The sequence below is a fragment of the Lycorma delicatula genome, chromosome 6 (genome assembly GCF_047948215.1).
Source record: "Lycorma delicatula isolate Av1 chromosome 6, ASM4794821v1, whole genome shotgun sequence".
NCBI classification, from domain to species: Eukaryota; Metazoa; Arthropoda; class Insecta; order Hemiptera; family Fulgoridae; genus Lycorma; species Lycorma delicatula.
In genome coordinates, this window is record NC_134460.1 from 25,630,937 (window position 1) to 25,644,601 (window position 13,665).

The window sequence follows — 13,665 nt, forward strand, 5'->3', positions numbered from 1 at the left end:
TTCAGAGTTGATACTAAAGATAAAGATACAAAATAAATAGTGCTTCATCTTGATTTTGGAAAACCAAGGTATAATCTATTTCAGCTAATTATGTAAGGGAATGTATCAGAATGTAGTTTGAAAGAAGGTAAATTTTACTGTTGTGAAAGTTTTATTCTCTTACAGAGATCTATTTTGAACAGCTACTTTAAAAATTTTGATTATCTATATGAACTTGAAGACGGTTTTCAAAGAATCTAATTGTGCTGCACCCACGTGTGTTTGTGTATAAGGTCTGTTTAGAAAATAACTGGACATTTTTAATTATGTGCCAATGGAGATATTTAGTGATGTGCAGTTAGCAGCAGTTCCACATAACCTCATCTGTAACCACATGTTCTTGGATTGTTGATGTATCGTTTAGTTTTTGTGTTATTGTTATTTGAGTGCAACTGGTTTAAGTGTTAATAGTGGTTTTTGCAATGTGCGATTTTTGGGAGCAATGATACAATGTAAAATTTTACGTGAAACCGGGAAAAACTTTGACAGAAATGTTTCAGCTTTTGAAACCAACTTATAGAGATGATGCTCTGGGTCATATGGAATGTTACGAATGGTTTTCACTATTTAAAAGTGGTCATCAATCAACTGAAGATGACTCTCAACCAGGAAGGTCTTTTACTTCAACTGATGACACCCATGTTCAGAAAATCAACGATCTAGTGCGTGCAAATTGCTGATTGACTGTCAGAGAACTTGCAGAAGAGGTTAGCATCACAATTGGATTGTGCCATGATATTGACTCTAAAATTGAATATGTATCAAGTTGCAGCAAAGTTTGTTCCTTGTTTGACGATCGAACAGGAAAAAGAACATCAAGTGGATGTTTGTCGGAACTTCTTGAACAAGCCAATGACAATGAAACATTGATGCAAAGGATTGTAATGGGAGATGAAAGCTGGGTTTATGGCTACAACATTAAGACAAAATTTCAATCATTACAGTGGATTGGCAAAGGATCTTTGTGCCCCAAGAAAGCACATCATTCTTGATCCATTGTCAAAGTGATCCTCTCTGTTTTTTCAATTTTAATGGAATTGTGCATTTTGGATTTTTGTTTCAAGGTGAAAGAGTGAACTGTGCATACTATCAAGGTGTTTTACAACAGTTACATTAAAAATTCGCAAAAAGAAACCAGAGTTGTGGTGAGACAATTCATGGTTCCTTCACCACGACAATGTGTCTGCAAACTCAGCTTTGTCAGTTAGTCAGTTTTGTGCCAAAAATCAGATGGTTGTCCTCTCTCAGTCTTCCTACTCGCCAGACCTGGCTCCTTGTTATTTTTTCTTATTTTTGAAATTAAAATCTGCAATGAAAAGATGCTGTTTTGAAACTATTGTTGACATTAAGGCAGATTCATCATAAACCTTAATGGCTATTTCAAATGAAACTATACAGGACTGCTTCGTGAAGTGGAAACACCTTTGAGAAAAGTGTGAATATGGGAGGGAAGTACTTTGAAGGGAACAAGGACCAATAATCTGTAAAATTAATAATAAAAATTTAAAAAAATAATGTTTAGTTATTTTCTGAATAGATCTTGTATATATACATACATGTATATGTAAAAATTATATTTTTGTTTATTTGAGTCATGAATATTTTCATTTGACTTAGTTAAAACTGATTGATGGTAATCAATGGTTTGATGGTATTTTATATATTATTTTTTTTAATTTCAGCTGGTTTTTTGGTAAAGTATCTCGTAAGGAAGCTGAGAAATTATTATTGTGTGAAGAGAATCCTAGAGGTACATTTTTAGTTCGTGATTCAGAACATAACCCACACGGTTACTCATTGAGTGTGAAAGATTGGGAAGAAAATAGAGGATATCACGTTAAACATTATAAAATTAAACCACTCGATAAGGGAGGCTTCTACATCGCTACAAGCCAAACATTCCCTACTTTACAAGCTTTAATTACTGCTTATACAAGTTAGTATTGTTTTATCAAATTATTATAGCATAATAGAATAATTTACTGACTGGCAATGTAATGTATTAGTTGATAAATCATGTTTTGTTTTCCAGTTTGAGGGTTATTTTTCAGGTCAATATATATTGTCAAATTGGTACTTGATTTAAATTGTATAATTTTCTCATACAATCACTCATAAATATTTTAGTTATATTGATTTCAATAAAACCAAAGAAATAAAGTTTTAATATATTGTTTATAAAATAAATATATTTAAATAATAAATATGAATAAAATAATATATTTGATCTTTGAAAACATAAAATTATGAACAGATTGATTGAAAGATATTAATTAAATTGTGGACATTGAACTTTTAACTTTATTATTAAGATTTTTTACTTTAGCTTTTCTCAATAACCTCATTATATGAGTAGCTAATAATTCTGACGTTACCAGTTGTAAATTGTTCTATACTAATATCTGATTACTGTTAACAGATTTCTCTACAATATTTTTTTCTTAAAGGAATATAAGAATATTGTAGTTTTAAAGTATTATCTATATGTGGTTCCCATTTAAATTTTCCTTAAAAAAAAAACAACTCTGTGCTGATATGGTATCACAGTTACAATTTTCAATTTTCAGAATTGTACTAAAAAATTTGATTTGTTATTTTTTTAGTAATTTAATAATCCTTTTTTGTTTTAAATTAAGACATTTCTCGTGTGTAGTGAAATCTGAAGTGTCTGACAAATCTGAATTTTGTAAGAAGTATCAATTTCTTTTACAGTAAACATTTTCTTTGATACGACAAATGGTTTAACGTTTACAAAAAACTTGAATGTTGTCAGTTTTTAAATACCAAATAAGTCGGCTATTGTTATAAATAACTAACTAAATTACTTTCAGCAAATGAACATACTACAGACAAGATGAACTTCTAAAACATAAAGAAAATATTTTGTAAAAAAAGAACAAACTATTAATGCATTCTGTAATTACATTAAATCTTACATTGGAACTTACGTTCTAATTAACCACTAATTGTAAATAAATCGAAAAATTTTGTGATCTGTATTGCAATGAGAATTATTTAAAATGATTTTATTTTAAAATCAGTTTTTGACTACCACCAATGTTAAAAAAAATATATATATATATATATATATATATATATATACTATCATTGGAAAAAATTGTTGGGAATTTTTTCCCATCAAATACTATTGTCAGGAAAGGAGTGTTCCATGTAAATGTATATGAGAATATTTTAATATTATATTATATTTTACATTAAAATTTTAATCAACATAATTAAATATTTAGAATTCAACATTTTGTATTATACTTGTGTAATGTTATGTTCAAAATCAAAAATTAAAAAAAAAATAATTTAAAATTAATTAAAAAGAATGGAAGAATATTTTTTTATTGTTCTTTCACATGGGTTGTCAGTCGGAGTATATATTATCATACTATATTGTGTATAAAACAAGTGTATTTATTTATTTTTTGTTATTTATATTTCAATTGAGAGATATTTTATTATCCAAAGTTAAAAAATATTAATGGCTGATTCTGGTTTTTAAGTTTATTCACATAATGAAACTGAAATTGATGAAAGTTTATGAAGTGAAAGTGGAGAAAATAAGTTCTACTGTTATAATAGTTCCATTACTCTGCTACATCAGTTAGGTTTTATATATTTCTAAAGATAATAATTCACTGTATGAAACTAAAAAGAACTAGATTTCTTAAATTTTTATTTGTTTGTTTTATTTTGATTAAATTTCTGTTACTGAAGCCTGGTCTCATGAAACAACAGGAGTGAAAAAGTTGCATAATTCTTTTTCCAATAGGGCTTTGCTTTTATGTAGCTTCTTTTTTTATCATCTCAATCATAACCCCTGACTCACTAGTGAATTACATAACAGCCTAAAGAGTAGTGTAGTAGTTGGTCTCTTACACTAATTTAAGCAACCACTTATATGGTCTGATACACTGATATCAGCAACTACACTTCTGTACAAAAGGATGAATTATTAATTTTCCTTTTAAATTAGAATATTTATATTGAGTTTACTTATTGTTAAAACAATAAAATACAATAATTATCGAGCCTTTGGTAAAAACACCATCTTGAGTTTAGTAAAAACAGTTAATTTTTCAGGAGTGTCTTTCATAAAATAAGTTTTATTTTGATTTTAATGAAATAGTAATGCCAAAATTTTTATCTTTGTCTAAAAAATTACTTCTTTTCTAATATAATAGAATTAACTAACATGAAACTCCTTTAGAATATCTTTGATGCAATTTAATACATTAATACCATTTGGCACATAATAGTTACAATTGAGTTTTTTGCATTTTGCTTATGAACTTGAATTTGTTTCAGAGGGTTCGATAAAAATGTATTTATATCCCCTTTTTTCCCCTGTTTAGTCTTCAGGAATCACCATCAGGTATTACTTCAGAGGATGATATGTATGAGTGTAAGTAAAGTGTAGTCTGTACAGTCTCAGGTCGACGATTTCTGAGATGTGTGGATAATTGAAACTCAACCGCCAAAGAACACCGGTATCCAGTATTCAAATCCATATAAAAGTAACAACTGCCTTTACTAGGATTTGAATGTTGGATCTCTCAACTTTGAAATCAGCTGATTTGTGAAGAAGTGTTCACCACTAGACCAACCTGGTGGGTTTACTTATATTCCCCGGTCTGTATAACCAGTACGTGATTCATCCCTTTAATCATTGAAGTATAATAATTTTCATTTCCGTGCCCTTACATTTTTCTATAAATTTTTTTCTCAGTCCAGTAATCCTTCTGTTCAAACAAGAGATTTTGGAGATGCCATTGTTTGTATTGCAAAGAAGAAATTGCTAAACAGACATTATTCTAAGTTAAGAATCTCTTTTAGTTCCTTCTAGATTCTTGTTTTAATTTTTTTTCTTTCTTTTTTTTTAATTGGAAGATTCGTTACCCTGGTCTTTTATGCTGGTCATGTTAAAATAGTTTTAGGCTATAGTTATTTATTAACAGTATTTTGATTTTTCATGTTAAATAAAGCTTTTGAAAACCATATTTGTTCATAAATTCATTCAAACTTTGAAAATTACATAATTAAACTGTCTGAAAATTACATGTAAGTCATTTTCTGTTTGTTAGAATGACATCAGTGTTTAATAATTTTTTGCATTAATAATGATGTTTAAACTTTAATTTTTAAAAGTAATTTACTCTAATATCACATTAAATTCATACATAGAGTTCTTATCAAAGATTTAAGGTAAGCTAAACTCAATTTTAAGTACAGTAAAGGTTGTTTTTTCTACTTTTGTTAAATTATTTTTAACTATGTGTACTGTGTAGTTCCGGTAATCGAAAACAAAAAATTATAGACAATTTTTGGTAACTATATTTTATGGATTAATGGCACACGCATATCAAAAATACATTTCAGTACTGTAATATGATACATTAATTTAAAGATTTTTGAATCTTAATGAATTGAAAATTACACAAAAGTAATTTTGAAAATTATATTTTTAACTTAGAATTTAGGATTTCATGAATTAATGTTTTTTGAGCTGCTCAGAAATAAAAATGATGTACTTACTATTTTGGTACTGCTCATCAATTAAAAGAACCATTCTATGATAAAAATTTGTGATATTATTTTTGATTTCATTAATTTATTGATGAAAATAGGGAGTTGAGTTCAAGGTAAGACTGTAAATCTCATGCTACTGTATATTTTACAAACCACTGACTGCAACATCTGAAATATCTTGAGGAGTAGCCAACTCAAGAATGAAGGCTAAACATAATTGTGAAAGACTGGAATGATGTAAAGTAATAAGAATATAAAGGACAACAGCTAAAAACTTACTTAATTGACCAACTTCCATACATCACCAAAGTTAAGGAATGTAGTGTGCAGTTTCACTGCATACTGTTGGCCTTTAAGTGTCTTTTCTTTCTCTGTTTAGACTCTGGAACCACCGTAAGGTATTACTTCAGAGGATGATATGTATGAATATAAATAAAGTGTAGTATTGTACAGTCTCAGGTCGACCATTCCTGAGGTGTGTGGTTAATTGAAACCCAACCACCAAAGAACACCGGTATCCATGAACTAGACCTTTAACTGACTAATGGCTATAAAAGTTTATGCCACTTAAAAAAACAAAAAAAAAATAACAGAATACTTTCTTGGATTATGTTTATTTTAGTTTTGAAAGTTGTCACTAATTATTGTAATAGAACTGTTTTTATTATTCATTAATTCGATTTTAGTTATTTACAATATTATACATTCACCATAGAATTTAATTTTTTGTTACAAGTATATTTAAGTGATTCAGTTATTAGTTTCTATCTTGAGTATAAAATAATTCTAATGTGTTTCTTCATTACCACCACTATTTATATTGATGATTTTTATGCTAAGTTAGTAAAATAAAATATAAAAAATATAACTGAGCTATATGGAAATTAATATTAAGCCATTATTGATGATTCATTAACTTATGAAATTTGATGTTATTTTGATTTTGATTTTCTGTGATTTTTTTATTTCATTCAGAATTCTGTATTTGATAAAGTATGTCATTTTTATAGAGAACGCACTGGGTTTGTGCCATGTACTTGCACGTCCTTGTCCTAAACCAAAACCACAGATATGGGACTTATCACCAGAACTTCGTGATCAGTGGGAGATCGATAGAGGAGAGATACAGCTGATACGAAGATTAGGTCATGGCAATTTTGGTGAAGTGTGGTATGGTAAGTCAAATTAAAATGTTTGTCTATAGCAATATGTGTATCTATGATATATCTGCTGTTTATAATGGTGAATCATCATTTGATTTTTTGTCATGTTCTGTAAGTTAGCACCTCAAAAATTATGTTTTTTTTTTAAATGTACTTGTTCTACATAATATCATCATGGATGAGGGAAGTAGATCTTCGATTGTTATTGGTGATGAATTAAATGAACTTTGATTTAATGCCTTAGAGGTCTATGCCACTGATCAAGTTATAGATTTACTTCATCATTGATTATTTTTAATGCTTCTAAGATTTAAAGAAAAAAATTGTGCTCATGTTGGACTAATTATAGACTAATATAAGTATATTGAAGCTGAAAATATAGAAAATGATATTTCATCAGGATGATAATGGTGAACGATAACTCAAATCTCTGTTGGCAAGTTAGAAATTAATATTGATAAAATAGACAAAAATGAAAGACAATTGAGAGTTAACATGAAAATAAATTTCACTTAAGAGATAAAAACGGTAATTACGGCAAGATTATTGAAGTACTAATGGAATTAGAGGGTATGTAATGGGCAGAAAATCTGTGATGATCCTAAAACAATTTGTGTTGAAGAAACAGTTGTAGCAAAATTATGAAGTATGAAAAAAAAAAGTATATGTGGTGTATAAATGTAAGTAGAAGTTACTCCCCTAAACTGGTTGTTATGTAACAAGTGCATAACTTAGCTATTACATAAGTATAAAAAATAATAATAATAATGCAAGGAAAAATGCCAGTTTAGCTAAAAACTAAAAAGTTACAAAATGCAAACTTAAATTATAAGATTTTTTAGTGATTATTTCAATAAATTACCTGCTTTTGACAAGCTAGTTTGGATTACAGTTTCAATATTAGCTCTGAATATATTCACTGGTTTTTTTTTTTTGCTTTTATAAAGGATAAATTGTATAATTCTTCTTTTTTTAAAGTCATTTGACTTTTTTAAGCACCTCTTAATTATTTTTTGTTTTTAAACATATCATTTCTGCTACATATCACAGCCTTCTATTAGTTGCTATAATTAATGTTATAATTTGATGCATTATTCATTTTTTACTGAAGTAGAAAGTTTTTAACTACTTTACTCAAACTATGAATATAAAAGAAAAAGTAAGATTTCAGATTAATATTTTTGAATTAGAAAATTTTTGAAGTAGAAACCTGTCATAGTTGATTATTACATCATTATGTGAAATAGTTTTTCAACATTGTATATTGTAATTTTGTTAAGCATGGCCCATTGGTATAAGTATATAATTATAGTTAATATACAAAAAAGCTCTTACCAACAATTAAATTTGACGCGTTCAAGCGCTTTCAAAATTAAATTCCATTTTCAGGTACTCTCATATTTGTCCTATTTATAAAATTAATTAAAACTTCACATGTAAAATTATAAAAAATCATGATATTTGCTTAAATCATAACAAGCATGTGAAGTTTTAATTAATTTTATAAATAGGATGAATATGAGAGTTCGTGGAGATGGAATTTAATTCCGAAAGTGCTTTCAATTGTTGGTATGTGGTTCTTTGTATGTATATTAACTATAATTTATTATAATAATAATAAATTGGTTATGCAGTGATACTTTGGAAGTGTTCTAAAGTTTGATAATGGTGCTTCCTGTGCTTTAGCTACCTTCTGAATTGTGTAGTGGTTTTCATAAAATATAAAAATATTTATGGACTGCATGAATGTGTTTTATAAGATATAGAAAAATGTATGTATTATATTTATTTTTAACTATGTACATTTTAATAATTAATTCTGGCTGTTTTATTTATCTGTATAGGTAAATGGAGGAACAATACAGAAGTGGCAGTTAAAACTTTAAGGCAAGGTACAATGTCTACACAAGCGTTCCTACAAGAAGCAGCCATAATGAAAAAATTTAGACATGATCGTTTAGTAGCATTGTACGCTGTCTGTTCAAAAGAAGAGCCTGTGTATATTGTTCAAGAGTACATGAAACATGGCAGTTTATTAGAGTTCCTGCGAAATGGTGAAGGAAAACATCTTCAATTTGGAGATCTCATATACATTGCTGCTCAGGTAATTATTTACTTTTAACTATTTTTTACTTGTACAAATATAATACAGTGTAAAATATACTTCAAAGGTAAATATAAACAAAACAGGTGCCTAAGTTTCCTAGATTTAACAGTTGTTTTAAAGATCATAACTCCAAACTTAACTTAAAAATGTACTGAAAACTAATACAAACATAGTAATTCACAGTGTGTTCAGAAACAAAAATGCACAACAAAATACTGAGTACAAGAAAAAATTATTACAATAAAACACAAAATTACAAGGACAGTTATTTAAAAGAAATCATATTTATTTACTCACTGTAATAAAAGTAATATTTCAAGTGCAGCAGTCTACACTCTGCCCAACTGGGCAGGGTTTGTATTCCAAATCCTATGATTTTTTCAGGTTGATCTAAGAATCAGAGCCTGATATTCCTAGTTTTACTCAGATAAATTTGAGGATTATTTTTTTCACGTAATGGACTAATAATTAGAAATTTTATTATCCCTTAAAAATCCATAAAAATCAGAATTAGATCAAGAATCGTCAACCCTCAAAAACTTTGCGTTGTAATATTTTATTGACCATGACCATAGTCTATAAATAAGATCTCCATCAAAGAGCAACAATGAAACTTTTTGCTGTGAGCAAAAAGCTTACAGAAAACCATAATATATTGAGATGTAGTTGATTTTTCAAGACTTTGGTGGGGAAAAGTCCACAATACTATGGTAGTCCACAGCATACCAATCAATAAATAACTAGCAAGTGACCTGATGATCTGCCCTTATGCATTATTGTCTTTGGCCTAATAAAGGTACTCAGTAGGGCTTATTTCATAAAACAAGTTTACTTTCTTGTTTCTTTTAGTGTCTCAGTGCCTGGGAATTAAGTTCTTTTCAGTAACTTTAAAAGCTGATAGATAAAATATTGGCCAATAAGACTTCTAAACAGGTTTAAAAATAAGTTGAGTGAAATTATTAGTCTTAAGTATCACTTGGTTGCAGAGTAGATAACAATATTTTGTCAGTAAAGTCCTTTATCCTACACAGCTTGACAACTAAGAACTGTTAAAATGTTTTAATGTTTTATTTTTTTTTTGTTAAAATGTTTTAAGTTCAACTTTAATTTGTCAAACAGTAAAGTATCCATGCAAGGCTAAAACTCAAATTTATTGTTGTAATTACTAATAATAATAAATAAATAAAAGAAATCATAAAATTAAAAGAAATAATAAATAAAAATATAAATTTTTTATGTAAAATAATTATTTTGTCTAGTTATTGAAGGTAAGAACTATTAAATACTTTATTTGAAAAACTCTGTTTTTTCCATTATCTTGAAACATTTTTGGTTTGTATTGGTTATATTTGTGTACTTTGGCAACCTTTATTTCTTTTTCATGTTTATAGATATTTGCTGATATTTTGGACTAGTTTTTTCCTTGTTGTATTACCATTCATTGCTCAGTTGGAAGATAGTTTTCCCAAACATCTTGGTTTCAGATGAACTTTTAACTATCATTTATTTAAAATTTATAAATGCCTTATTTTATCAAATCTCAGAAAATGTAATGTAATCATCTTCTCATCTGTAGTTATTAACAGTGCTTGCTACTAACTATAAGATGACTACTGTATTATTTTACATATTAAATTGTTCAAATGATACTGACTGATTGGAAATGAATGTTGTTTTTTGAAAGTTATGTTTGATGACATTGATTCTTATTAGAAAGTTAATTTTAATGTTTGTAAAAAAATGTTATTTTTTCAGATTTTGGATTTTCTTTCTTTAATTGTAAAATTGACTGAATTTGGTTTCTTATAAAATTTTTATGTTAACTGAATTATTTTTGTGTTATTTCAAAATTGTTTTATTTATGGTATTTAGTTTTCAAACTTCTGAAATTGCTTAAATAAAGTTGTGGCCAATGTCCCATCCAGGTATTAATAACTTATGCTTATTTGGAGATAAAGGACATACCTATAAATAAGAGTTACGGAGTACATAACTTCCCCAAGAACAATACTTTTACCTAGAGTTTGCACATCAGTTGATAGTATACTACATATATTGTAGGCAATAGCAGTTAGCTTTCCAATTTACTATATTTAATAAGGTTAATCAGTTGACCTCAGGTTACAGAGCATATTAGAAATGTAGAAGATAATTTCATTAAACAAAATCCCATTTGTACTTTGATGATTAGTATTACTGTGCACTATACTGAAATTATGAGGCTTTTTTTTAAGTAAGGGCCATCTTCATATAAAATTTGAAATAAGTGAAATAGAAAAACTTTATAATAAAAATAAACTTACATATTCATACTATTTTTCTACATATTCATCATTCACTGCAGTACATTTTTTATATCTGCTTACCATCTTCATTTTTCCGAAGAATTCTCCTGCCTGTGATTTAAACCAATTAATTACTTTCTTGCAATTCCTCATCATCTTCAAACTTCTGTGATGCAAGCCATTGTTTTAATTGGAGAAAAAGGTAATAATCACTCAGTACAAGATCTAAACTGTAAAGTGGATGTTCAAAGATTTCTCAGTGAAATTGTTGCAGTTGTTAAGCGGTTTTGTTTGCATGTGAGGTCGTGTGTCAGCATGGAAAAACAAATCTCGTCAGTTAGCTTCTCATGCCTTTTGTTTTGAATTGAATGTCTTAAGTTTTGTAAGCGTTTAACAGTTCTTCCACATTCAAGAAATTCGATCAGCAACATCCCATCGGCATCCCAAAAAACCGTAGCTATAAGCTTTTTCATAGATAGAACTTTCCCACTTAAACTTTTTGGGTTTTGGGGATGATGAATGCCACCATCGCATTGATTGTTGCTCTGTCTCAACATTTGAATAAGATATCCACATTTCATTACTGATCACAACATATTTTCATAAATCATCATCTTCATTTTCATATTGTCTCAAAAATGTTTGAGCTGCAGCAAGATGCTTTTCTTTGTGTGTTTCTGTCAACATTTTTGGTACCCGTCTGGAACACAACTTTCTGTAACCCAGTTTTTCAATTAAAATGTTGTAAATCACTGATCATGAAACAAAAGGAAATTCAGTCGATAATTAAGGAACCGTATATTTTGTTCACGGATTTTTGCATCCACTTTTTCAATCAATTCATCTGTGATGAGAGCCGGGCGACCATTATGTGCTTCGTCATGAACTTTCATTTTTCCTCCATGAAACAAACGACACCATTGGCGAACTTTACCTTCGCACATAAACTGGGCCTGTAAACATTGACAATTTCTCTATTAATATAAGCAGCAGATTTGTCTTTCGCCAATAGATAACGAATTACTGATCACACTTCACAACTCGTGGGATTATTTCTCATCACTCATTTCAGCCAAGCTACATACAGCAACCAATGCAAATAACATTAACGTATTGTTGCAAACGGATGATCGTTGATATAAATAAACATGCTACACTATCGCCATCAATTTCCACCACATCTAATGGTGGAAAATTGAAAATGGCCTTTACTTAAAAAACACGCCTTGCACGAGTTTAATTGCAGAACTTTGTGACTAGAAGAAAGAAAATTAGAATAAAATAAAAAACAATTGGTTATTCTATGATTACTTAATATAAAAAAATTTAATTTAAAAATATCTTTTTTTTAGGTTGCTAGTGGAATGGCATATCTAGAAGTAAAACAATTAATTCACAGGGATTTAGCTGCAAGAAATGTACTTATAGGTGATAATAATATTGCTAAAATCTGTGATTTTGGACTTGCCAGAGTTATTGAAGATGATGAATATTGTCCCAGACAAGGTATGCTTTTTTTTGTCTAGAAAATTACTTCAGTGTTAGTAATTAAATTGGGTTAGTTTATTTGTCGATTTTAATGTAAAATTGTGTAAGTTTACACCTCGAAGAATAATCATGTGTGTTATTCACATGATTATTCATGGACTAAGAGTGGGTTAAAACATGTTATTAGAACTGAATTATTACTGTTAATTATTATATTAATATTAAATGTACAATGTACTATTTCATTAGAATGATGAGCATTATTCCATTATTCTGTAGCAGAATATATTCGTTGTATGTGATAGTTGATATTGTAACTTGTGAGCAAAAATTTTAGCTAATGCAAAAGCAAGTACCACTATAATGCAGTTATTTGTATTACTCAATTTGTAATGACACAAATGTCAGAGGAAGGAATCAGTAAAATATGTATATGAATTAAGTTGGTTATATATTCATGAAATTTGAATTGGTTCTTAATGATATTAAGACAAATCAGTATAAATTGTGATCTGTTGTTATGGACTCCCTCAGAATAGATATCATATTTATTAATATCATCCATAATTCTTAATGGATGAAACAAGAACTATTGAAAAATAGCCCTATTTTTTTTTACTAAAAAAGTAATTGGGTAAGATCAGTTATGAGATTACATTGATTAAACCAATATTTTATCATATGGTAATGTTGTTTATATCAATTATATGTTAGTTGGAATAAATGAAACTGTTATTAAAATTATTATCACCAAAATCCTCCTGTTATTTTTCTGGTTTTACACAATCATTTAAACAAAACCTGTAAATGCTGATTATTAAAATTAAATTTAATAACTAAAAACTTAATCTATTAATTCTTTAAAGACCAGCATCCAAAATATTGGATTGTTTTTTCTTTATGACTATGGATCCAGTTATCAGATTTTTGTTATCGCTTGTATAAGATTGTTATTCATTAATATTGTTAATATATACTATTATCAAAATGACCAAAAGTATTTAAATTTTGAAACATAATCCCTGATGTAATTTTTAATTGGAAT

The 13,665-nt window shown here is 28.1% G+C and overlaps 1 protein-coding gene across 4 annotated transcripts in view; it reads left to right on the forward strand.

Moving 5' to 3' along the window:
- Window positions 1–13,665, forward strand: part of Src64B (Tyrosine-protein kinase Src64B) — a 350,311-nt gene that overhangs the window by 319,908 nt on the left and 16,738 nt on the right. For all 4 annotated transcript variants that reach the window (XM_075369448.1, XM_075369451.1, XM_075369450.1 and 1 more), the window contains 4 exons: window positions 1,722–1,975; window positions 6,588–6,752; window positions 8,585–8,844; window positions 12,485–12,638. In XM_075369448.1, coding sequence (XP_075225563.1) covers window positions 1,722–1,975; window positions 6,588–6,752; window positions 8,585–8,844; window positions 12,485–12,638 — 833 coding nt within the window. The remainder of the gene's footprint in view (window positions 1–1,721; window positions 1,976–6,587; window positions 6,753–8,584; window positions 8,845–12,484; window positions 12,639–13,665) is intronic.